The 26,949-nt window shown below is 40.1% G+C and overlaps 1 protein-coding gene across 4 annotated transcripts in view; it reads left to right on the top strand.

Annotated features, from left to right (window-relative positions):
• The window catches only part of fgf14 (fibroblast growth factor 14), a 133,423-nt gene that overhangs the window by 104,336 nt on the left and 2,138 nt on the right, over window positions 1-26,949 (top strand). For all 4 annotated transcript variants that reach the window (XM_067604067.1, XM_067604063.1, XM_067604065.1 and 1 more), the window contains exon 4: window positions 25,120-25,318. In XM_067604067.1, coding sequence (XP_067460168.1) covers window positions 25,120-25,318 — 199 coding nt within the window. The remainder of the gene's footprint in view (window positions 1-25,119; window positions 25,319-26,949) is intronic.

The raw sequence follows: 26,949 nt of genomic DNA, 5'->3' as shown, positions 1-26,949 counted from the left end.
CTCTAATAATAGAATACTGAATATACAGCACAAAGGTACTACGTGGGGTAGACAAAATAAACAAAAAAGATGCTGTCAGGCTCCTTAGCATGGACTTTGCTTGAAGACTGTATGCATAGCTACATTACTAAGAATGACTCTCATGTCCATCACCACTTCAATCATGTTCAAATTTCATGTCCTTCATTCCCTCCTTCATGCTCATCTCAGTTCAGTGCTGCTATGTCTCTATGCTTCTCTACACTTTGCAATAATGTGGCAATTCCTGCTCCATGCGAAGTACTCACTATTTCAAACTCTATTACAAAGTGAGTCAAACTAAATGTCACATGCCAGTTAGCAATATTTTTAACCCCCACATATCATTTCTGTTGGTTCGATTCATCTTGTGATTGCTGTTCCTCTTTGTCCACACAGATTGTCTGTTCTCATGATTTTCTATGCTACTCCATTTGTCATATTCGATTATTATGAAGCGTTTTTAACGCCTGCAAGTTGATTGCTGATGATTTGGCATCTCTGTAGTAGACTGACAATTGTTGCTGTGAAAACTCACAATCAAGTGTTGATTAGCAGACCTGCTTCATAGCTGATAAATGCTGCTGATACTTTATGTGTTCCTCCTTAAATCATGTGATACATCCTGCTAATTGGCATTCATCCTATAGTTTGTAACTGTGATGACGTTATTTCAGAATTAAGTGTTTATGTTATTTTGTCCATTAGCCCCTGGACATGTTCAGTACAGGCAGAAGTGTTGTGAAGTGGGTCTCATTGAGATTGGAACGCTGTGTTCCTTCAGCACAGTTTGCCCCGCTCCTCTCTTCATGCAGCTCCCTTGCTCCATTTGCAGCTTATTCCTGTGCTAATGGAGGTTCTGATCAGACCTCAATTATCAAGCCACCCACTCAAAGGTCTCTTTTTGCGCCTTAGTCTGTGAATTACTCCGGTAATGGCAGCCTTGAAAGATGTTATTCATCCTCCTCCATCTCCTCCTCCCATTTCTCCCTGCCTCTTCTATCCTCCTCTGTAAGCAAGGTACAACCATTCCTCCCATTATCACTCAGTTCCTTTGTAAGGGAGGATCTGACAGTCGACCTTTTCTACCTGTTAGGTGTGTTTGATTGTTGTGCGCTCACATTTTCATAAACTTCTTGGAAGGTTATATTAATGCAGAAAAACAATGCTTTTGAGTTAGCGTGGTAAACAGCATGTAGGGAAATTCATCCACCAGCAACCTGTTTTTATTGGGAAAAGTATTAGTTTTAATATAGCCTGATGTCCTTAAAGCCGGGTCATATGTAGTAACTAGAATTTACTCAGTCAGTTGTTATTCTGAAATACCTTACTGAGGCTTTTACTGTGATGATGTACTTTGATAATGAGAAACACTGAATGCTGTAACAGATGAGGTGAATCAAAGGAGAGTCCCACTCTTTCAGAAAATAGATGGAGAGCCCATTCAAGGCCTCTGGTAGTGCATCATATTCCTTTGTGTGAGGCATGGAAGGCGCAGTGTGTGGTTCGAATGACAGAGATAGCATCAAAGTGACTGTGCAGCCTGGCACAAAGGACACACCACGGAATAAAGGAGAGTTCAATCATCTCACCCCTTTTCAATCTGCTGCTTTTCTATCTGAGCCAATAAACTCCCGGCTAATTTCTCCTCCAGGCTGCTCCCTGAATCAGGCGTTTCTTCTGAAATGTAATAAGAGCGGGGGAATTCTTTCAGTTTGTTGTTGAAAGTAGTGGAAACACGACTTATGGAAGCATCTAGATAACTGTAATAACACTCTTTATGCAGAAACAGACTAATTCAAATGAGATAAATCCTAAAAAACTGAATTATTCTATGGGGAATTGATATAAAATCCCTAAAAGCAAACAAGGAAGTGTGGTTTTGTTACATATGATGAAATGATGGTGCTAGAGAATGCAACTCCTGTGTGCTGTTGTTGCTTTTCTGTCCAGCTAATACAGTCTCCTACCATCTCTCAAGTGTAAAGGTTGGGCATTTCATGGTTGGCTGGTTTTCTTTAGAGCAAGTTCCCCATTCCCTCACTTCACTGGAGTCTCTCTCTGCAGGCTTTCTTTATCAGGAGCCTGCACTTGTTAGTGCTACCTTTTATGATTGTCAAATTGACTTGCCACATCACTTGAGTGGTCCTATAAGAAATGCAATCCTTGAGAGGACCAATCTGGAGGCGTGCACTGGCTTTAGCTTCACTTGTTAGAGGCTGTATCATCAGTCGTATGAACACAGAAGGCTGAGAGCCTCTGTTTCCTGTAGTAGTGCCCAGTTCAGAATGTATGACAGCCCCAAGGAACTTGATGTGAGGGCTCCCTCAGTTAGCGTCAGTATGAAAATGAAAGTGCATGGCGCCTGTGTGTAGGGAGGAATAGAAAAGAGCAGCTTATTCAGGAGTCGGTGTGAAACTGAGAGAATCCTTTGAGAACATTCAGGACAGGAGTCCCTCAGGTTCGGGTATTTGATATTTTCCTACCAACATTCTTATTCATCTTTCCAACCTGTTTGGCCATTTTTCTGATGCTGCTCTCAAACAATCTGCCTATTATGGACACCCTCCCACGGATACCCTTTGCTCCCCTGCTTTCATCTTCAGGTGTCTTGAGATGTGTACACTTTATGGTTTGTATTTCCTCTATCTATGTATAGGGATCTCTTGCATTTTTATTGTTTATACTGCTGACAGAAAAAACAGTGAAAATTCTCAGCGTAATCTGTAATTAAAATTTAATCATAAGTGGATTCAGTCTCGACGGTGGGATAAATCTGCGTTGGTCTTATGCATTAACTTCAACTTTGGTGAGCTTCGCGCCGTTGACGAACACCATACAGTCTTGAAAGCGCGGACCTTTGAGGAACTGACAGCTTTACTGATTTCTGTCAGGACAACATCATTTATCTGTGTTTTCCAGAACCATTACAAACCACTGGTAAAAATAATGATCTTTTATGATGTGACAACACTGGAGTTAAGGTCTGGTTAGGTTTGGGCACAAAAACCACTTGGTTAGGTTTAACCATGTGACGTCACGGCTGCGTTGCCATGACTCCCGGTGGTGTTGGTGCGTCTCTACCAATGAGAGATGATTTCACACCAAGGTGCGAACTGAGCAAAGCATGCTGGGAGATGGAGTCCATTTTGGACTCCATTTACTTGACTAGATGCCCTTACTTTTTATCAGGCTTTGTGACTGTGTGCAGGCCTGCCTTTGTCTCATGCACATGGAGTATGAGGCCCAACATATAGAACGTCATCACAACTGCACCACTGCTCTGGGTCATAATTACTATGGCCACTAGATGGCATCTGTCATTAAAGTTTTGGGGCTACTAACTAGCATGGAGCGCTATTGGGATATGCTAATACTGGCATGTTTCCAGCTAGCTAGCATATTGCGGCTAGCTTGCCAGTAACTTTGTTAGCTGAGCCTCAAGCACTACCTATTTTGTGAGGACGCGTAGATAAACTTTACTGTGTGACCAGGGTTTAAGTGTGAGCATGGAATGAAAGAGAAAGTAACAGAACATGACATAGCTATTCTAGCTCTGTATGTGCAGCATATGGAGAGCATAAATATAAATAAACGAAGATAAACAGAATTGTGACACCTCTTCACAAGACACCACGACTGTAGAAGCATACACATGTGCTTGTGTGTGTGTGTGTGTGTGTGTGTGCATGTATCGTCTATATGCAGCATCAGTGCCCGACAGATGGCTTTGTTGTTTGATGGCATGCTTGTTTTATTGGTGTTGATTGCAGACCTGCCGTGAATGAAAAAGAGCTCCCTCAGTTTCATGGATGTTTTATGGCAGAATAAATATTGAAGGTAGGGGATCAGGGGCATCTCCAGTTCTTTGAAGCCTCTGGCATTTAGATGTGAAATACTTACAAGTGTACAGCAGTCAAACTGACATTCCCACTTTTGAAAATTTTCATTAAGTATGTATAATTACATTTGAAAGACCTATTTCAACAGGGAAAGTGATTCATTATTCATCTCCTTGACATACCATAGCAGTATGAATGATGGGAAATCACATACAAGTGACAGGTCAGACAATAATGTTGTGATTGAAGACTTCTCACAAATGTGAAAAAGAGTCACCGCTAGCTTGGACGTTTTGAGAAAATACCAAAAAGCTAAAATCACTTTTTTTTTAAAAATGGCACCCAAAAAATCTAAAGCAAGGAATCTGTCTGTTTGTCTGTCTGTCTGTATGTATGTTAGGGATGTGCAGAGAGCCCAGTATTTGTATTTGTATCTATATTTGTTGAGGCAGCAAAATCATTTATATTTGTGTTTGTATTCTAATAAAAGTGGAAATAGGTGTAAAAAAAATAAAGTGTTTATGAATAAACTGTCTTATGAAGGAGGTCTCCCCACTGGATCTCAAACTCAAGTCTCCCAGATCATAGACGACTGCACTGTCTACTGAGCAAAAACTAAATGCATCACAAATATACAGACAGACTTCTACTCATTTATACTCCCATAACACAGAGACAGCACAGTGTGTAACGTGTAGGGAAGAACTTGAAAGGCGATTATTGATTTGCACTTTCATTTATTGCCTATTTTTTTACAACCTAACTTTGTGGAAAAGAGAAGTGGAACAACAGGTTATGGAGAGTCCCTTGAAAGCACTTTGCGCGAGTCAATAGCTCAGTTTTATCTCTGGGGAACACCCCCAACTCCAGGAGTGATGTCCAAATAAGGAAATGTGCGTCATGTAGCAGGTGGATGTGACTCCCCTTGTTGAGACCTGCTGATAGACGTTAACTGTGTAGCAGAGGAGAGAGACAGAGAACGCGATGTAACTGACCTGTGCGCTGGTATTTAACATGTTTTTTTTCTTCCCAAAAACAAATAATTTTTAAAACATTTGTACAAAATAAATGTTCGTAAAAAAACCCACCATTTGTGCTTTGCCAAATAACGCATTTGGATTCAGGCCCACCCCTGATGTATGTATGTATGTTTGTCCTTTGCATATCTCGAGAACTGTTCATCTGATCTACTTCATACTTGGCGGGTGTATTGCTGGGGACCCACGGAAGTGCAGTGTCGAATTTGGTGCCATTTTGACACGTGACACATTTAATATTAATAAACTTTGAATAAACAAGCAAACAGCAAGCTGCTCAGCTCCGTGTCTGACTGCACTGGGGGCTGTTTGATATAAACACTGTCACACCACAGCAGGGCGGGGCTTCTGGGCTCTGACTCGACTTCACACTTGGCAGGTGTACCGCTGAGGACCCAAGGAAGTGCAGTGTCGAGTGTGAAGTTGTTTGGATGCACAACACATTTAATTAACTTTGAATAAACAAGTGAACACTATAGGTACCAGAGATCTGTGGGAATGTGAAAATATAATGGTCAGCACCCTTCACTGTTGTTCTGCTATGTTTTTTTATGTGAGTCTGCGGATTTGTTCAAGTGGTTAAAGACCATAGCAGGAACCTTTTAGAGGCATGGTTTATGCCAAATAACATTTAAGTGTTTTAATCTGATGAGCCGATTGAAGTTATTTCTCAAGAACCGCATATGTATGTATCAACTGACTGAAATTAAATGGTTTGAATGCAGACAGAAACTTCACCAGTGAGACTAAACTAAGGTTGAATCATAGAAGCAGTTTACGGCCTTCCATTGGTTGATTCTGCTGCCAATCAAACATGTCTGGCCTGTTTTACTGCCTCCGTCTCTGTTTTTTTTCTCCTGTGTATGCTTGTTCTTCTCTCTCAGGCAGTCTAACTGAGCGGGGTGCATGCCTTTGTCCCGCTCAGCAAGTCAGAGCCCAGAAGCCCCACCCCGCTGTGATGTGAGAGTGTTTATACCAAACAGCCCTCCACTGCACTTAGACACAGAGCTGAACGACTCACTGTTCACTGGTTAAGTTTCTGTCTGGATTCAAACCACTTAATTTCAGTCAGTTGATACATACATATGCGGTTCTTGAGAAATAATGAGCAATCGGCTCATCAGATTAAAACACTTAATCACCAGTGAACAGTGAGTCGCTCAGCTCTGTGGAAGGCCGTAAACTGCTTCTGTGATTCCACCTCAGTTTAGTCTCACTGGTGAAGTTTCTGTCTGCATTCAAACCATTTAATTTCAGTCAGTTGATACATACATATGCGGTTCTTGAGAAATAATGAGCAATCGGCTCATCAGATTAAAACACTTAAATGTTATTTGGCATAAACCATGCCTCTAAAAGGTTCCTGTTATGGTCTTTAACCACTTGAACAAATCCGCAGACTCACATAAAAAAACATAGCAGAACAACAGTGAAGGGTGCTGACCATAATATTTTCACATTCCCACAGATCTCTGGTACCTATAGTAATTACTCAGATGATTTCCCATCCGGAGGAGTGTCGGGCTCAGAGCTAAGGTGGGGGTAGCCTCATTATTTCCAAAGTGTTGCTCTCTCCTGCCTTTAATGCAGCATCAGTGCCGGGAGGGGTGGTGGTCATGAGGGCTGGAGGGGGAGCAGCTTCATGAATTAATGAACAACAAGGTCGGAGGTGGGCGTCAAAGCTGAACTGGTGAACTGTTGGTCAGTGCCAAGAGGAGCTAAGAATAGAGCTCTTCGGCCATTTAAAATCACTGCCGTTATTAATGGCTTTCTAATGGATGTACACTCTGGCTTGTAATAAAATCTTACACACATTTGTAGAAAATTATTTTTCCCTTCTTTGCAGAATGTATAGAACTATGGTTTAGGTTGTGCCACTGAAAAGAGGAGTTTTGCATCACAACAGGGAGTCCCCCCACAATGTGTTAGGCTTTACCTGTTTGCCTCTCTGAACAAAAAAATCTTCAATATGCAACACAGCTGATCTGTCCTCTATCTCTTTCCAGGTCAACAACTTAGGGTCTATTAATGTCTCATTTCCCCCTGTCCCTCAATCCCTCTGTTATTCCCCTGCTAATGTGCGGTAATTAAAGTGTTGTGAAATGTATGTGCAGCTGTTATCTGAGTCACTGGTTATTCATAACATGTAGTATCGCAGTGCAGTGACTGAATGTGCTGGGAGGAATATCAGGGAATACATAATGGATCAAGAAAGTGCCTTAACACCCTCAAGTCTAGAACATCACCATTAATCTGCCAAGTTGTGTACTGTACATACCAGAAGGTAGGAGGCTTTTAAATTCAAATCAGATTTTTTTTTGCTGTAAGCCTTGTTACGGTATCATCCTACCCTTTCATCATGCGCTCATGTTATAATGAATTTCAGTGAGATTCCTGCAAAGTAGTCCTGGTGGATATGTACCATATATGGAGCATTGGGATCAGGCTACGCTTACACTTACTGACTGGTGTCTGACTAGCTGAGCTGACTAGTAACGTTAGATCATTCTTCAAAACCTTATGACGTTTTTTCACAGTTACTCTGCTTATACACTCAACCACACAAGCTTTTGGTATTGTTGATTTAACTAATATCTAATGTTCATGTATGTGTTTATTAGTTTAGATTAGTTCTCCCCTCAGAGAGAAGAGAATATTCCAAATCTAACTATTTATAATTGCTATAAATGGTCAGTTCCTTCACTAATGTGTCTCTGATTGAACTTAGTCTTGCTAATTCCCACATCTTGTCTCAAGGCTGCAGACCAGTCGATCAATTTGTTATTTGTGGTTCTCCTCTTTTCTTGAAGCCTGAAAAATATTGTAGGTGTCTGCTATCTTACTATTGGACAGCGTCCCATTTATGTAACCAGAATGTGAACTTAACACAAAAGAAACCTGGAAATACAAACATATTTTAATCGAGGAAAAGAAAGAAGAAAAAAGCTCCACAAAATGACAAATAGTTTCCTTAATGTTTTTAAGAGCCAGCATACAAACCTTTCCATTTTAGCATTTGCCATCTGATTTGCTGATTGCTTGAACTTCTGCCTTGCTTAAGTAATGGCCCTGTGCCAGTGCTGCACAATGTCCTTTCTTCTATTAACCAGTATTGTGTTTTACAAGACCGTAAATGCACAGTTATAGAAATGTAAATGATGGCTGCTCTGAGAGCCTTTGCAAGGTTCTGTGAAATACCAAGAAATCCCCTTTCTGCATCTCTAAATTTGTTTATCTGTATCTTCATAAAATCATGTACCAGCTATATTTCTTCCCCAGAGTGAACTGACTTTCTACTGTGGTGGCCACCAGCCAACTATCGATCTGTCAGCTACAGCTTACACTGAATCTCCCTCATCCATCTGGGATAATCCTTACATCTCTATTAAAATGGAGTAGCTAAAAACACACAAACAACGGTCAGTTGGTATGGTATGGATGCTGCAGAGATGGCTATAAATTATGTGCTGTTGACAGATAATGAGAAAGCAGGAGAATGGAAAGAATACAAATGGTGCATCGACTGGTTGGGAGACAGAGAGTTTGGAGAGAAAAAGGGGGAGGAAACTCCGAGGTGTGTTTGGCAGGGGAAGCCCTGCTGTGGTCAATATAATCAGTGTAGCATGCAGACCACCTCTGCTTGTTGCCCCCATTTGTCTATTCTACCTTCTGCCAAAAGCATTCACCATTTTGAGCAACACAAAAAGAATTCATCCAACAACACCAACAGCCTTTCATTTCTCATCATAGCAGGTAGAAGTAAGCCTTGTATCGAATGCAGGCTACTATTATTTGTTGTCCCTGTGGCTACTAAATGAAAGGACACTGAAAATGTTATGGATCATTTCCATAAGGGAGTCCTAATCTATTCATATGGGCTGTGCTGTGGTTGCTTAGCTGTCCTGACCTGTTGATACCCCCACTTTCTTCCTCATCACTACACTAAGTGCTTAAATTGCTAGATCCAAGATAAGATGTTTCAAATTTGGCTTAAGTGTATTTTTAATTGAATATTTGATGTAATCGAATATGGTTATGCGTATTTTTGAATGCTTGTGTCAAGTGGTTCTAATCATGTATTAATAAATAACAAACCAATAAAAAATTAAAACAGACTTTTAAATAAACATAAGAATGAGTCTGTTGGGTGATTGTGATTCATCTCTAAGTTACAACAAAACCTCTGAAATTAGATCACTTGTCAAAACTTTTTGACATAGAAATTATGCATTCTCTGCACAATATCTTGGATTTTTACAGTTAACCTGCCAAAAAGACCTGGCTTGGCTTTTTCTTCTTTGAGTGGGATATATTTTGTGCTCATCCTGTTAGAGGCTCAGCATTGCTACTTTTATAGTTGCAAAAGAAAGATTGTAGTTCAATAGAACATTCAAAGCAGCTGTCACAAAGTTGTTTAGATTTGAAGTGGATATTGACCTTATGATACTGCAGGGAAAACAGCTAGACTTTGAGTTAATAAGTTGTCTTATAGACAGAAGGATTATAGAAACAGGTTTTTATGAAATAAATTGTATTTTCATACAACTTACACTCTCCAATACAAGCAGAATATTGTATCAGTGAACAAATGTTCTTGATGAGGTTCTGATGCATGGCTCTGCCTGCAATATCCTACTGGTCTGCAAGGTTCTTCACTGGGTACATATCTCAGTATATGCAGATATAACATATAGTAAGATTTCATCAAATTTAACTTGCTTCTGGAGTAAAAGCTTTGATGCAGACTCGCCTGTTCTCTCCCAACCTGTTTTCTTTGTCACACACTAAATCATCGGACAAGGTAACTGCAACTATTACTGCAACCATTATACATTAACACCTGTGCAGACAGTTCACAGTTGATTAGCATTCTGGCAACGCTCACCCTTTGCTCAGTGATGTCAAATTTACTTTACTCACCTATGTATCTAATAAGACTGGCAAAACGAGGATGTTTGCCAACCAGATGCAGTCGAAAAACACTTTTGGGAACAGTAATGATTTGGTAGGTTGTAAGTCTAATAAGCGGTGACCACCATCATGCTTTGGGATGCACCTCGGTGCCCCGTCACCTAGCAGCTACCATGTGCATTTGTTTTTGTGTATGTATATGTCTTGAGGATGTTTGCGTAGTTTAAGTTGGGTTCTTAATTTCATTTGCTTGTGAAAGACATTAGAAAAGACATATTTTTTAAGGTTTTACACAGTACATTATATAACACATATATAGTATCTTTAAAACATCAGCAGTTTGCAGACATAAACCATTGATCCATGATGACTATGACTCATTGACTTATTATATATGTTTTCTTTTAATAGTTTTATTTTTATTTATTTTGTCTTTTTTTTTTTTAACCTGAGATCTTATCCGCTTCTTTTACCTTGACCTAGCATCGGCAACCACCACTATTTATTCTCACCCAGCATTATAAGCCTCTGTTAGTGTCTCTTTGTTTCAATTGCCTGTATTGTCTTGTTTCCCTTTGAAACCGCTTGAAAAATGCATGTTCAAAGAATGGGCCTTTATGCTGCTTAGATTCAGGCTGCTAGTGATAAACAAAGACACATTTTTATTGTGTAAGTGTGTGTTTACACCACTGAGCAGCAGAAATGAAGGCGAAACAGAAGAAGAGTAGGCGCAAGGATCTTTAAGATTAAGATTTCTTTATTTTTCTTTATTTTATTGTCATTTCTTTTTTTGTTTTTGTATGTAGGAATGCATACGGCATCATTGATTACATATTGCAGTGACTATCAGAGCAAACATGTCTAGCCTATTCACTGTATTAATGACCCTAGTTCTGTCCTAATTGCTTTCCCATTGTGTAAATGTCAAGCACCATGCAAATACAAATGGCACACTTGTGCTTGTTGCCTCAAGAGCAGTGTAATCCACAAATGAGCAGCAGCAGTCTGAGGGCTTGCAAAGCAACAAGTAGTCCTCAGGAGCTCAGTATCCAAACAGTAACAGGATGCGTACCACTTGCAAGCTCACGCCAGATGATGCACTTAAAGGGGTACTCCATTGATTTTGCATCACACTCCTGTAACACTGACTCATGATGGACAGTTTTCTATACCTTCTCCTTCCTTGTCAAAACCTGACGCCTACTTTACTCACAAAGCAACTTGACCACCAACAGTTTGGTCATACATTCGGGCATGTTATGCTATTGGCATATGCTAATGCAGCCTTGAGCCTTGAGCCTCAAGCAGATATGAGGAGGCTATAGAGGTGTGGTTACCTCAGTTCTTCCTAACTCCACAATCCCAGATATTTTTTTCATTTTTAAAGTTGTAGTCTTCAGCCTCAACCAACGCTGCCTCAAGTGACATCACTTTAGGAAATGCATCAAATTTTGCATAGCTCCCTCTGGAGTCAGAAAAGTCTTTATACAATTTCTTTCACATATGCAGTAGTGCCCCCCCAGACTTGTAAACAGACTTTGATGTGTAAAATTGGTAGGGTTCCTATTTAACAGTCCCCTTAGATATCTGTTTTGTAACTCTAATTCTGTTATCACAGTTTAGGCTTTATGTCCAGTTAAGCTTGCAGTGATGGGAAAGTTCTAACAATGTATCTTTATTCATTTAAATATGATGAAAATGGTGACCTGCCTCCACTGACACAGGACTGAGACATCAAATTTCCGGTTGCTAAGTATAAAGAGCCTGTGAGAAATACTTTAGTCTTGCATTTCTTCGGAAAGTTGCAGTAAAAATGGTATGGAGTATGCACTGATTTTGATTTATCCTTGATGCTCAATAGCGTGCAGTGATTTATAAAGAAAAATTCTTGAGTGTTACGGCTCAAGAAATTCATAGGTTTAAACCTCAGAAGGACTTTTGTGTCATGCCCAGGAGGCTGTAGGTTCAAATTTTGTTCAAGCTGTTCTGAGTTGCTTGGATCAAAGTGAGGATGTGTGTGTGTCTGTGTGTGTCAGAAGGATGGAGATTCTTTTGCAAAGACAGAAAAGCTCTCGGTGTTTGGCCTGCCTGCAGGTGTAATAGCCACAGTCTTCTCTCTTCCTCCACAAGAATCCGTCTTCCTTTTTCTATTCCACCCATGAAATGAAAGTAACATTTTATCAAGCTTCACCCCCGGAGTTTTAAAAATCAATACAGCAAAGCTCTTACAGAAAGGTTGTAAATCATGAAAATTCATTCTCTTAAATCTGAGCTAAGCCGCTCTCCTCTTTGTCCAAGTGTCTATTCACACTGTGAGCCAGTCAACACAACAGCTACTGTGGGAGCACTGGAAACTGCAAGTTCAGTGCGTATACTGTGTGTGTTAAATATGGAATACATCATCTGTTCAAGATTTGCATTATTCATTAGTGTCATAGCTCATGTAAAACTGTAAATAATCATTATGAGGTCAAGCAGACAGATTGCATTTACTATAGTATCTCTCTCTTCATGTAAAGATAGCTCTGACCTGTACACGTAAAAATTTGTGTTCTATGATCTTGTGGTTCTGGCACACACCACAGCTTCACTGCAGAGGTCAGCAGGTCGGAGGAAGTTATTATATGATACATCCACACACACTCCTCCACTAGAGAGTGTTCATACTAGAAAACACACACATGTACAGTCCACAGGAAAAGGAAGTTTATCAGCAGTTGAATATCAGCACTTTGAAACCTTGTCACAGAAATGTTCCTCTTGTATTAAGTGCAGAAACTGTATTCGGAGTTACAGAAAGCGCTTGACTGCAGTTTTAGCCTCCAAAGGCTGTGCTACAAGATATTAAATTAAAGGTACCAATATTTTCAGGCACATCTGTAAATGAGGTAGTAGCTAAATCCAATTACCAAACTCACCAAGTCCTGCTAAAGATAACTGGCCTAGGAGACTTGCAGTAACCACCATCTCAGCTCTATACTCTGATGGACTTAATGTGATTTGGTGTATTTAAAGTACCTTTAAATCACATGTTTAAATGTATCATATTGTAAATAAATGTATTATATTAATAATAATTTATGATATTATATTGTAAATATTAATAGTAGATGGACAGTCAGACACCTGGAAAAACTGAGATACAACTAATTTCTAAAATCTTTGGACTCTAAATAACAAAATTTAAGTTTATTTTCTTAACTAAAGCAGTAAAAATAAACAAGGCTGAAAGAACACATGTTGTAAATATGCAATATCTGCATTTTTTAGGGATTATATAGGTTCTGTGGCAATGATTATTTTCTTTTTGTGGTCAAATAATCTGCCCAGAAAGACACAAAATGAAGACATTATAACTTTTCTGTTTGTTAACCAGTTTGTAAGGGCCCCTCCAAAAAAATTTTCAACAAAGGGCCTAACTTTATGGGGACTTTCTAAATCTGAGTGGCAGCAAATGGACTCATCTTTACATTCATCACGGGCTGTGGAACCAAATGCTGGTCTCCTTTTCCGGAGGTGCAGGGTGAAAAGCACCAGACATGTGGGGGGATACTAACGAGCCCCTGGCTGAGTGCCACTGTTTTCCCTGATAAACAATAAGTTTTGCCTCATGCAACTACATGTTGTGCGTGTTTGTGTTTATGCAATAAAGAACAGTTCTGAGAAATCGAGTTTTCTTGGAATCACTGGGTGAGGTTGTTGATAAGACTGGAAACACTTTGTTATCTTATGAGTCAAGTGTGAGCATACTGAAGTCTTATAGTAAATCATGCCATGTAATCCTGGCAATCCTACAGAAATGGAAGTCCTGGTTAGGCTATTGATAGTTTGAATGGTTGGTCTTTATCAAATATTTCACAGTTGATGTTTAATAAAAGACTTATTAAAGTCAGTTTCAACAAGTTCATTAAAAACTGATGTCAATGGTATCAAACTGACCTCTTTGAGGAAATGCTGACAGTGCTGATCTTAAAGACCATCAGTGAAACGTTTCACTGTGTGATATGAAAATGAAAAATTAATTGAAATTGTGAATATATACTTATATAGCTGTGGTCCTGGGATGATATTGCTGAAGCATTGATTAGTATTTTCCTCCTCCTCAATTGTGTTTGGTCCCTTTGATATTGAGACAGATTACATGTATTGGAATTGTGCATAAGAGCTTCAGACAGTGCAGTACAAGTTTGATGAGCTGTAGATGATATGCATTCATGATATATTTCCCAGATCAAGTATGGCAGCCCCACCCAACTCCGTTGCACCCACCTTGTGACATACATCTTGTGATGCACCTGGACACATCATCAGTGATATAACCTTGTTTCAGGTCTTTCAACGATTACCCTCACCTAGATGACCCAGCCGGGGTTGATCAAGCCTCAGGTTGTGTCCAAGTAGTGCTACCCCACCCACAATTCTACTCTCCTGATCCACAGCTACCTTTATGCAACTTCTGCTACCTCAGTGGCCAGCTTGATGGCCCTTTGCCTATAGGGCCCTGTGATGCCCAACATTTTGTAGGTCCTGCAGACTCACCTCAATGGATTCGCACCTAGCTCACCACCCATTGCTTTGGCATTCTTCCACTAGCTCAGCATACTTTGCCCTCTTCCTCTTGTTGACCTCCTCAGTGTGGTCCTCCCAGGGAATTGTGAGCTCCAAGAGAATGAGCTGCTTGAAGGTTTCCAAGATCAGCACCATGTCTGGTGTCCCAGGTCAACTTTCAGCTCCCAGTCTTGTGCTGTTGCTAGCAGGCCAGAGGAGGTGGTCCTGGCAGATGATGTCAGCTTCTCCCCAGCCCTGACGACAGCAAAGGTCTTCTTCACTGGGCAGAGGCACTTGCAGTGGCTAATCACACTGTGTCCACCATGGCCTTCATGACATGGTTATTGCGCCAGGCCCCTCGCCTAGGGCTTTCAAACAGCAGCTGAGGATGTGCTCCAAGGTCCCTCTCTTCAGGCACAGGGGGCAAGTTGGTAACTCCACCTTCCCCCAACAAAACAAGTTGGATGGGCTTGGTAGAACATCATAAAATGCCTTGATTAAGAATTTTATTCAATGGGGCTTGGCTTTCCAAAACTCGGCCCATGAGACATTGTGCTCCGCTGTTTGCTCCCATCTTGTCCAGGCCCCCTGCTGCCACATTCCAACCATCCTGCTGGCTCGCTTCTCCTCAACTGATGCTCACACGTCATCCTGGATCGGCAATCTCTTATCATTCCATTGCACCTTGTCATAGCGAGGTGTTCTGCTGCTACCTAGGCCAGCCCTTCCACAAGACACTATGTCCACCAGCACCCTGTGCCTTAGCCACAACTCAGTGACATCCACGGCCTCTGCTGCCCTCCACTTCCATCCTGTTCTGACCTTGATACCAGACTGAGAGGCTTTTGGTTCACAGGATTATTAGTATTGCAGCACCTCCCTAATACACCATGAATTCTTCATTCAGGCTGCTGATGGGGAGCTTCAGCTTGTTGTTCTGCCCATACAGGGAGATGCTACCACATTAATATCAGTGGCTTTAGTGAGAATATTTGTATCTTTGGATTCCATTTTGTTTAAATTCAGTGTGTGGCATTTCCACAACAAAAATAAACCCACTAACATCTTGATTGAAAGGATTTGGCTTGTGATTGAATAGCTGATGGGCAGGCCAGTTGGTTTTGTGGTTCCTTTCTGGCAGACTGGTTGAATCACTCAACCTTCCAGCTGTAGCCATGCCACATTTTATCCTCAGAGAGAGACAGACTGTTGGGGAATCCTCTACTGTCTTCCTCTTATGCACAGACGCTTAGGTCAGCTCTGGCTGCTTGTCAACAAGGTTTCAGGAGAGATGGACACTGTGAAGTGGCCTCACTACAGTAAAATTTTAAAAATACCAAAGGGAAAGCAGGATTCTCTGTAAGCAAGTCCCTCAATCCTACTATACATTAAAGCAGGCACTTTGAAGAAATCACAGCTTTAATCTAGTTGTTGAGATTTAGCTGTTGAGGGCTACAGACTTGCTGCAGTGAACTATCAACATCTGGCTTTATGTATATCCTTTATGTGGTGGTAGCTGTGTGATAATACCTGGTGTTCATGGAGTCTTCATAATGCCAGCAGAAATAGTTTATATAATGCTCTAGTATTCAGATTATGCACTGCACTAAAACCATTGCCAATGCGTGATAACCTCTCGTATCCATTTTTTATCATCCACAACAACCTCTGACATGTCTCTGAGAAACACAGACAGATGTAATCTGTTGGGCTCGATTTACATATAAAGTTGGCACACTAAGCCAGGCAATAAGCACATGTTGCTGTGGCCACCTGTAATAATACTGTTTATAAGGCAAAATATATTGTGCTGACTATCCAGAATGAATGGTCTATGGAGTTGTGCATTAAAGGATAAGGCTGGCGATTTTTTATATTTTTCTTATTGTCAACAAATCTCATGTGGAGACCCAAACCAACAATGAACTCATCCTACTTACAAGTATTGTGTGGGTATCCAAAGCCTAATGTATCATATTCCTTTGTACCATAGAGCTCTGTTGTTGTCCAAAAACTATTAAGCCACACCACTGCACTGGGTGACATGTTCCTTCATTACGAAGATTATGGGTATGGTAGTTTATTTAGAAACTGCTCAAAAGAGTAGTAACAGTGATCACGTTTGGATTTGATACACACACATACACACACAATACATGTAAGTAGGATGTGTGCAATAAACAAAAGGGTACTGTATGAAAATTTTTGCCTCCCTGACAAACCCTCAAGAATAGCCCATAATCCATCAATCATAATCCAGACATCATAATCCCTGCAATATTCCAAGTCCTCTGTTATGTTTTGGGCCCCCTGAATCATTCAAGGTCTCCCTCTGTAACAGCATGCCTGGCATCAGTTAAACCATGACATGCATTTGTGTTAAGGCACGATGTCATGCCAAAACGCATACCAAAATTGCACAGCACTACATTTTATCTGCATAAACAACCTCTTCTGTGTCGTATCCACTCAATGCAAGGTGCCAGTTTTATGCCACAAAATTACCAAAAAGAGGCAAGGGCAAAAAAATTCAGCTGTGTCTGACAGAAATGGCATCACAACTGCATTTGCATTCCTCTGCTTGTATGAAAATAGAGCCCTGTATCCTTCAGCCAGACAAGAGATTCATTTGTAGTTACAAAACTAAAATGCTGCTGCAAGTAAAGTTCAGTTCTTGCCTATGTGAGCACAATAGGCAGAGTACTTTAACTCTAAAGACAGCTATGAATTATTTCATTGATCAGCAGAGCAGGACATCCCTGGCCCATCAGATGATCCTGTGATGAGATGCAAGGTTATATTTGAAAGCAGGGACCATTTATAACCCTACAGTGACAATGCTAGTGCCAGCAAGAGGTTGACATTTATGGTTTTTAGTGTCTCGACAACTATGGGATAGATTGCGATTAAATTTGATTCAGACATTAAAACCGCAACAACGGCATCAATGGCACCACCGTCGACAACAAAAGAGATGCAAGTCTCTCTCTCCTTAGATGCTGAAATTTATTTATACAATATATATGAAGCTCACTACAGTTGGGAGCTCAGATGAGTTTAATGTTTTAAGTGCAAAGTAGGAAGAGTTCGAGTCACTGACAAGTGAATCTACAAGGAGAGGACATACACTTCCTCTGTAAAAGAAAACTGGGACACTGTTCCTGAGGGTGTAAACAACACAAACAGAGCAGAGACAGAAACACATACAGAGAAAGTGAAGAAACAACTCTATACCTGCAGACACCTCTTGCATTTTTATTTCGGTATTTACACCATACTGTGACTCTGCCGTATAATGGACTTGCACAGGGCAGACTGCTGGCTTGCCTGACAAGAGATGACTAGCCAATCTAGCAAAAATCTGGCTGCCTTGACACCAATCTGGCACCAATTTACGGAGCAACAGTAGCAGAATGGACAAACACACACACACACACACGATACAGACACACCGAGAAGTACTTGAAACCCCGCTGATCTAGACGTGGGTGCATTCGCTTTGTTTGTGTGTTTTCTCCCCAGCAGGCTCTCTTTTTATTTATAATGAGCAAAGCATTTTTTTCTGTTGCACACTTCACTGTGGTATTCAATGAGTTATTCCTAAATTTTATGATTTTTTACAGTTTCAAGGCCAGGCTTTTGGCAGTGTGTGGTTGTCTGGGCTGACCCCAATGAACCTTGAGTATAAAGCCTGCTGTTTTGAACAGGTTTAGGCCAGTATTTGTTTACTTTCTTCATTGCTTTAAAACCCATCAGAACCCAGCTCCAAAAATAATAAAAGGAAAGCGTTAAAGGGGAAATAGCAGAAGCTGAAGTGGTCAATAATTTCAACATTTTAACACAGATTCACTTGATGGTTGCCAAAAATCCTATTTAAGGTGGAAAATGTCATCATTATTTAGTCAGATAACAGTCAGTGCCCTAAGTGCAGTTTGCGTTGTACTGTATGTGTTATGGAGAGCATCAGTGAATCATTTTTCTTTGAACTCACCTCAAAGCATTTGTAGAGTCTCTTATTCGGCCAGCAGGAACCTTCACATAAAAAAGACACGTTTATCAAATGTTTAAAACCCAGATCCTGTCTTGAATCTTTATTTGACGTTGCATGCCACAGGTTCGTCTCCCACTGAGAATTGCAACACTTCTTTGCAAAAGCATGGGGTGTGTGTGCGCGCGTGTGTGTGTGTAGAATGAGCCAGGGGAGCTGTTCTGGGTCAGTGTTAAAGGGTGTCTGCCTTCAGGGAAACTTTATTGAACACTTAAGTGCTTCGGGTGACCAAACCCCTTAAAGGTGTCAGAGCCTTTTGTCATCCTTTCGGAAAAAAAGTATACAGCATAGTGAATAAACCCTTTTTTGCTCACTTCGGTTAAAAAAGCAAGTATTACAACAGCATGTTAGGGTGACTGTATGTAAATGGTCTGATAGGAATGGTTGTCGTATTTCACCTAGTAAATTGGTATTAAGGCTTTTGAGTGCAGTCTGCTGGTTTACTGCTACATGGCTGCAGAGATGGGTGTTTTTAGTGATCTATCTACTTTAATGAATAAAGAAATGTCTATAGAGTACAGAGGGAAGTGAAAAACTGTATATGACACAAAATACTATCAAGAAATACCCTTCCCATTTGATCCCTGTGTCCTCTTCCTTCTCTTCAAAACTTGACTAAATTGCAGAAATACGCAATAGTTTAAAAAACAGAAACATCATATACTAAACTACTTGCTACATTTGAGTTTTTTGAGTCCTCCCTTTGGTCCAGACTGAAATATCTCAAACATTGGATACACTGACATATTGTAGAGACATTCTTGGTCTCCAGAGGATGAATCCTACTGACTTTGGTGATCCTCTGACTCTTCCTCGAGCATCACCATGAGGTTGACGTTTCTTGTTTTAAGTGAAATTTCTTAACAACTATTGAATGGATTGCCATAATTTGCTGGATAGTTTAGTCTATTATAATGCATCATATTTTATTTGTTGATCTGCTCGTAATCAGCAAAATAACCAGTAACAAGCTGCCAGATACACACAGTAGAATAACAAGTACAATGTTTCTTCTGAAATAGAAGAGACCTAAACCTTGTACAAGTGAAGGACACAGTTGCATAAAATGGAAATATTCAAGCGAATACAATTACCTCATAACTAATTAAGGAGAGTACCTTAGTAAATGTACTTTGTTGCTCTCCACCATTGGTATAATGGATGTTGATGATCGCCATGGATGCAATAATTGACCAGTTTTTCCTCTGCTTACCTGATACATGAACTGATCATTGAACCAGCTAAAGAAAAGTAACTAAATTAATTTTCTCAAAGGAGGTACTTTATATGAATACTTAAATTTTAATTTCTAATCTACTACATTTGCAGATTAATATTTTATATACAAAATGTTATATTTCCCTTCCTATCTGTAATAATAAATAAGTAAATAATAACAGAGCCTCGAGCTCTGTGAAGCCAGATTTTTCTATGTATGTTCATGTTTTATGAACATGAATGCCTCCAGTTATGTCATGTGTATTCAGATCATAAAAGAAAAAAAAACTGAAACTGTACTGTACATCTGTGTACACAATTCATCCAGCTGTTTACCGGTGATTCGCCTCATTCGGCCCCTGTCTCCTCTTCCTCCTCTGGGTTTGATAATCAGACAGGTCTGCCGAAACCCCCATTGTCTGCACACAGTAACGACGTGACTCTTATACATATGAGAGCGTCTTATAGCATTGTGAATGCAGCTCAGCTTTCTGGGGGTTGACCTTTTTCCATGAATTAATAGGTTTTATGCTGGCAGCATTAATAAACAATTTCTTCGTTTCCACAGTGGGGTAGTGAACAGTCACTCTGCATGTTAATGTGCGTCCCCCCCTCCTGTATGAGCCTCCTCTCACCTACTTTCAGGCGATCATGCTCGGCAATCACGACCCGTTTTGTGATTTTTCCAAAGGATGTTTGTTTTAGGCTGAGTCTATTTGCTCTCTTGTCTTTTAATGCCTATTCACTCTTTGTCAGGGAGTTTTATTTTAAACTCCCACTCTCTCCATCTGTCTGTATTTGCCTCTTTTTAATCTGTTATTATTTTTGCAGAAACTGTGTTCTTCCCTATATTTCCCCCTTCCCCTCAACCAGTCTCCCTTCTCTCTTTTAGTCTAATCTCTTTTTTTTTTCTCCTCATCTAGCTTTTTCTCTCTGTCCCTGTCTTTTTGCCTTGGTGACTGGGGCTGATAATGCGGGGCTGAGCCCTCACACTGTCTGTGGCCAAGGTCAATTATGGCCTTTCCATTCAGAGCATAGCCAATCATGGGCCAGGGAGCCACTGATGTGGAGCGCCAGGCGGGGAGATCGCACGGGGAAGAAAATCAACCATTTGGTGCCTCAAAAATGATTTGATTTGCCACTGGTGTGAAAGTGTGTGCTGTGTCCCAGTCTCCTTCTCCCTTTTTTCTCCTTCAATGTCACCCATCATTTTTTTTCAATATATTAGTCTGATGTTGACTAGAATTATACTGCAAATAACTCACAATGTGAAGGTCATACTGTCACACATCTTTTCTCCCTGGTTTGACTTTGAAATTCATCATATGACAACATTACAACATAACACATTTTTAATGGCTTATATAACAATCAGGTCATTTAATAATGATGTATGTGACATTAAATCAAGATAGAAGTTTTTTTTAAACTATTTGATCCCCAAGAATATAAAACATAGGAGGGAAAAATAACTTGACATCTGGATGTTATAAGATTAATGTCATACTCTATGTTGAGCTGTACATTAAAATACAGCAGTGGATTTTACTTGCATCCAATCTGTCTTGTTTTGTATGTATTGATACGAGGGGGATGCCCGGTACCTTCCAACAGCACTATATTGTCCTGGAGCCCCTCTGTGTTGCCATGGAAACCCAAGAACAAATCTATTTACATGTTCTGGGCTCCGAGAAGAACAACAAGAAAAAAAACAAAAAAAAAAAACGAACGATGCAGACAGGGGAAAAGTTTGTCAAAAAAAGCACAGTAGGATGTGTAGGTAAGGAGCAGTGGTTGTTTTATCTTAATTCAATTTACAAGCTGATGATCAAAGTGACGATATCACTGGTATATTTGCCATTCCACTAATAGAAAATGGTTAAAAAGGGTAACAAGAAGATTCATATAAAATGTTACTTTGTGGTTCATCATGCACCACATGGCCAAAAGTGTGTGGACACCTCAGTCTTCTCTTTTTTTGTGTACTTTTGGTGCAAGACTGTTTCTCATCCTTTGCTCAAATTAAGGCAGTAATCACAGGTTGTTGTTGGGTTTTTTTGGCCATTTGGGGGGAGCAGTACAAGCTGTGAACAAAACATTGACATATTATCACCTTATTAAGTTGTTATGGCAAACGAGTTAACATAACCTACATACACATCCAGGAGATATGGAGCAATATTATCATTAATTTGGAGGCCAAAATAATAAAGTTGGGGACTGTAAAACTGAAACAATGAGCTGAAAAAGGCTAAAAAATAGAAGCTTCCTGGGAACTGTGGGGAACTGCTGAGTGACCCCTTTCACATTACATGCGGTCATTTGATCCTTGTGTAAAAGTATTGATTAGTGCAGCTTTAATGCAAATAATGGTACAGTATACAAGTGTGCCTCCACATGTGTGTTTGGGCAAAGCCTTCTCTTGTTTCAACATGACACTCTTGTACACTGCAAGTTCAATAAGATGTTCAACAATAATATATGGATGTAATGTTTGGCTGTCCACATACCTTATAGTCAAAGAAATGATTGTGTAATATAGATTAGCAACAATTTCTGTGTGGAGAATTATTGACTGCATACAAGGTGCTGTGAGAAAAGAGAAAGCTCTTTCACACAAAGGAAGAATGTGATAAAAGCATTCAGCTTGATATTGACGTTTGACATACTTAAAATGCAACAAACAACGTGTCTTAAGTCAGCTACCTTCACTGCTCTGATCTTCAAATCAAACTGATTATGGTGACTGACAGGGCCACACTTTTGTTCAGCATCAAACATAACTCCATAAACAAACCACCTCCGCTTGCTCTGCCTCTGTAAACAAAGACAGACTTTTTGTGCATCTATGTGAAGGCATTTGATTAGCCACAATTATGGCCTTGGCACCAGCTTGTTTGATTACTAATACTCTAGGCTGTTTTGTAGGTGCCGTATACGTAATCAGTGCTTGGCTAAACCTGGACCGGCATGGAAATGATCTGTCTAATTACAGCAGCCAACCAACCTGCGGTGCAGCTCACCTGACGAGAAAAAAAGTAGAATTAATTACCTAATTGAAGCAACTCAGGGAACCATGAAGGTAAAACTGTTTGCCTTCTAATCGGCTCAGCAACAGAGCTTCAGCATGAACAGAGCGTGTTTAAACATTCTTTCAGAGGACAAAGTTTATTTGGTTTAACAACTGAAGCAGCACAATGAAGACATTTGTTCTGTGTTGTTGGCTAGAGATTATCCAAGTGCATTTTAAGTATAAATCACCCTCTTTCCTTGAGATTTTGTATATTGATTCATCAATTAAGTTGAATGTGCAGTGCAGAGTGTGTAATATATCCTATTCTGTCACCTGTCTGTCCTGGCAGACAGGACACAGCCCTCCCTTTGCGACAACTTGGACATAATAAGCAGCCATTTGATAAACTGCTGCTTGCTGCTGATACAATAAATCCTAATATGCATGACAAGATGAATAACAGTGGGGTCGGGCCTGGGCATCGTCCAGAGGGAATGTTTATTTATTTGATATTAAACCTGCCAGAGAGCTTCGTGCTCAGGGTTTTATCATGTAAGGCTGCATTTGTTTTTTTTTTGCTTCAGCCTGCAATGTGTCTGTCTATCAATGGATTGCTCTGTCAGCATGGTCTGCTATGGAAGCAGCATTAATAGTTATAATCTTAATCTCTACATTTGCCGCTAGAATAGTCTGAAGTTGAGTCCCTTGTGTAATGTAATTGCCGGCCAGATCGAGCAAAGTCAGAATGTAGGATTTTCTGACACATATCTCACATAACAGATCACCACTCTGACCTCTCAATGCCTGAACTGACAGATTTGACTGCGTCTCGCTGTAATTGCGATGTGCAGAATCACAGCGGCTCCTCCCGAGTTTTTGACATCTTCAGTTGGTGCTGATGTTGTGCATCATGCATTTGTGCTTTCCACTCAGAAATGCCCATGAGTCCTCAATCAAGGGTAGAGAGGACACTCAGAATACAGCCACATGCTTCTTAGGATCATTATGGTCATCCCATGTGTCCCTCTACTCCTTCCTGCTCAGCTCTGCTTTCAGCTGAATACTGTCTGGAGGATATGCTCTGACAGGAGTAATTTACCAAAGGGCTAATTACACCGTAATCATGGCATGGTGTGTCCTGTGTTCTAAACTGAACATTTAGCTCATAAATAATGTCCTGTGATTTACAAAGAGTAAAAGAGAAAATGTAAGGTCGGTGAAAAATGGAAATGTTGCTGAGAGCAGGGGAAAAAAAAGAGTTATTGAGTATTAAAATTATGTAATTTTTTTGTTTTTGCCATGCTGGTGACAAGGCTCTTGAGATGATGTTGTCGGTCAGTCAGTTCACCTCTTTGGTCCAGACTAAGATATCTTAACAACCACTGGGTGGATTGCCATGAAAGTTTGTACAGACATTTATGGTTCCCAGAAGATGAATCCTAGACTCCATTTGCACCTGGCATTAAAATTGCTGCTTATTTTAGTTCCCTCAAGAATCTCCTGAAGGATCACAGACCTGGACATTGGAAACCACTGTGATACAGGATATATCCATTTCTAATGTAGACTGTCAGTAGCTCTATGAGCCAGCTCAGTGTGGATTGCTCACAACAGATGTGGTGAAACTCCATTGTGATGAGTGTGCTTTGATTAATACACCACGATGAATGCCTTTATTTTTAGCCTGGCAGGGCGGACAATGTGGAAACGCTTTTTATTACCCTTCTGGTTGGAGATGAATGGGCAACAGCAGAGAGAGATGTGGTGCCTCGGCATTCATTCGTCATTGCCAGATTGAGGTGTGGATGGAGGATGGAGGAGTCACTTGATTAGCTCTATCATTATTCATACAAAGTTCAGAAGGCAGTCATAGACACATTGATAATAGAAGGATCCCCTTTGGGTTTTACCAATTTAAAAAATGAAACAAGCCAGGAGTGTCTAGCTGGACTTCTGGGGGAAAAAATGCTGATTTTTCTGGTGCTAGGGTCAGTGCCTAACAATATATACTTTCTGCTGGGAACATGAGCTAATTGACTAAACGAGCACTCTTACATCTGATGTCAAGGTTAAGGCCAAGGAGAGAATGAGAGTTGCATTTCATCAGAGCAGGTCATTAGGCTCGGCTTGAATCAGACATGAGTAGAGCGAGATAGACTCTGCAGCGCTCGTCCTTTTCATGACAGGTAGAAGTATGAAGTCCATTTCACCTGGCGAGGCAGTTTCTGTGCCTGCCATAACATTATTCTATATATTGTGAGTGTAAAATAAAGATGGCATTTGTCCTGGTGACCTCTGTATAAGTTCAAATATGAATAATTCATCTGACATCTGTTTCATTTTTGCACAATATGAAGCCTGAATTATTAATTTGTGTCCATTGTAAGGTCTCAAATATATATTATAGGCATGTGTAGTGTTTTTTAATAAATAAAAAAAACCTTGTCCTTTCATTCTGTCTGGTCCGTGTGTCTGTCTTTGCAGGAACTCTTTACAGCAGAGTGCAAGTTCAAAGAGTCGGTGTTTGAGAACTACTATGTGATCTACTCGTCCATGTTGTACAGACAACAGGAGTCGGGGAGAGCTTGGTTCCTCGGGCTCAATAAAGAGGGCCAAGCCATGAAGGGGAACCGAGTGAAAAAAACAAAACCAGCTGCTCACTTCCTGCCCAAGCCATTAGAAGGTATGTAATAGACACTCAAATGAGATCTAATGACAACATTTTTCAGACTGCACTGTAGTAAGCATTTAGTTCTGACGTGGCAGCCATGGCTAATTGCTAGAGCTCCTTTTTTAAGTAAATTTTAAAAAGTCAGTGTTTATTTTAGGTGTGGTGATATTCTATATTTTTCTTATTGTCAAATCCAACAATGAATTGATCCTACTATCAATTATTGTTGTGTACCCAAAGCCTGATATATTCCTCTGTGCCACAGACCTCCATTGTTGTCCAAAAACTTAAATGAATTAAAAAACACATCAGTGAGCTGCACTGTTTGACAGGTTGACATGTTCCTTCACTATGATAAACATGGGCACTTTATCAATCCCACATAGATTGTCTTTCTGCTGTAAATACTCACTAGAGCACCAAATGTGTATTAATCCACCACAGAAAACAGTCCTCAATAAATGCACTATTTACTCCTGTATGAGAAATATTTGTGAAAAACTACAGTGGCCAGCTGTTTAAGAAATGTATTTATCCTTTTTTTTAAAAAAATGAAAGTATATATTCATGATCCATATTTATTCTGTAGAGACCAGTAGGCTTGGGGTTGAATGCCAAAGACAGGGCATGGAAGATGGACGGACTAACACGGTTTTGGTCTTTTCAAGGAATTTGTTGACAATGAAAAAAAGACTGAATATCACCAGCCTTATCCTTTCAAGGGTCAGATCACCCAAATCATGAAGTAAAATGTTGACAATTTCAATTTCATGTGTAAAGGTTTTGAGATATACAACTCTGAATGTTGTGTACCTACCATCGTATTATGGTGGCAACAGAGTTCTCAGAGATAGAGATCTCACATTTTGGGCAAATAAAGCTAAGACTATCCGCAAGGCCAGTTTACACGAGCAGTAAGTGATTTTTTTTAATGACTCAATGTTTGGATGAGCAGTTCAGCTGAAAAAAAAATCAATAATACAAGAAAATTGCAATATAAAAACACATTCTTAAGTGTAAACACTTGTGATTTTCTGTTTTGTTCTCAGACGGACTCAAGGGGCATAATCAACAGCTCGTTTGCATTTCTTCTTCATTTTCTCTTCACATACTGTTACCTGAAGCAGTCTTTGAGCTGTTAATGTTGCAAAAGACCTTACTACTGCACGGTCTCACTGTTACTTACTTTAAACCAGGGTGATCATTATCTTTTTGCAGTGCAAAACGTAACCTTTGGGTGGAAACATACTGTAAATACGTCTGGATATTTTGGGGTACAAATCAGTAAAAAGCATGACTACACCTATTACATGACAGGACAGATGTCCCATACAATAAGACATGATCCTACCCTGAGTAATGGCACCACTATGATCAATGTGTTTGAGATATTATTGTATTTATGTGCTAATTCATTATTTTTCTGCTTTTAGCATACAGTGTAGGAGGCAAGACAGCTCTGTACTGTAAGTGCAGTATGAAATGTTGATAGTCCAGTGGATGCCACCATCACTCTCGTCAGCCACCACCAGCCTGATTGCTTCCTATTATTTAAACACGGAATCATGTTGAAGTGTCCTGTCAAGACAGTAATACAGCTGTAGTGTAGTGGCTGTAAAGTGAGGGATAATGAAACACTTTTC

This window comes from Thunnus thynnus, chromosome 11 (assembly GCF_963924715.1).
Source record: "Thunnus thynnus chromosome 11, fThuThy2.1, whole genome shotgun sequence".
NCBI classification, from domain to species: Eukaryota; Metazoa; Chordata; class Actinopteri; order Scombriformes; family Scombridae; genus Thunnus; species Thunnus thynnus.
The sequence above is the reverse complement of the archived record's forward strand: the minus strand, read 5'-3'. Positions and strand labels throughout refer to the sequence as shown.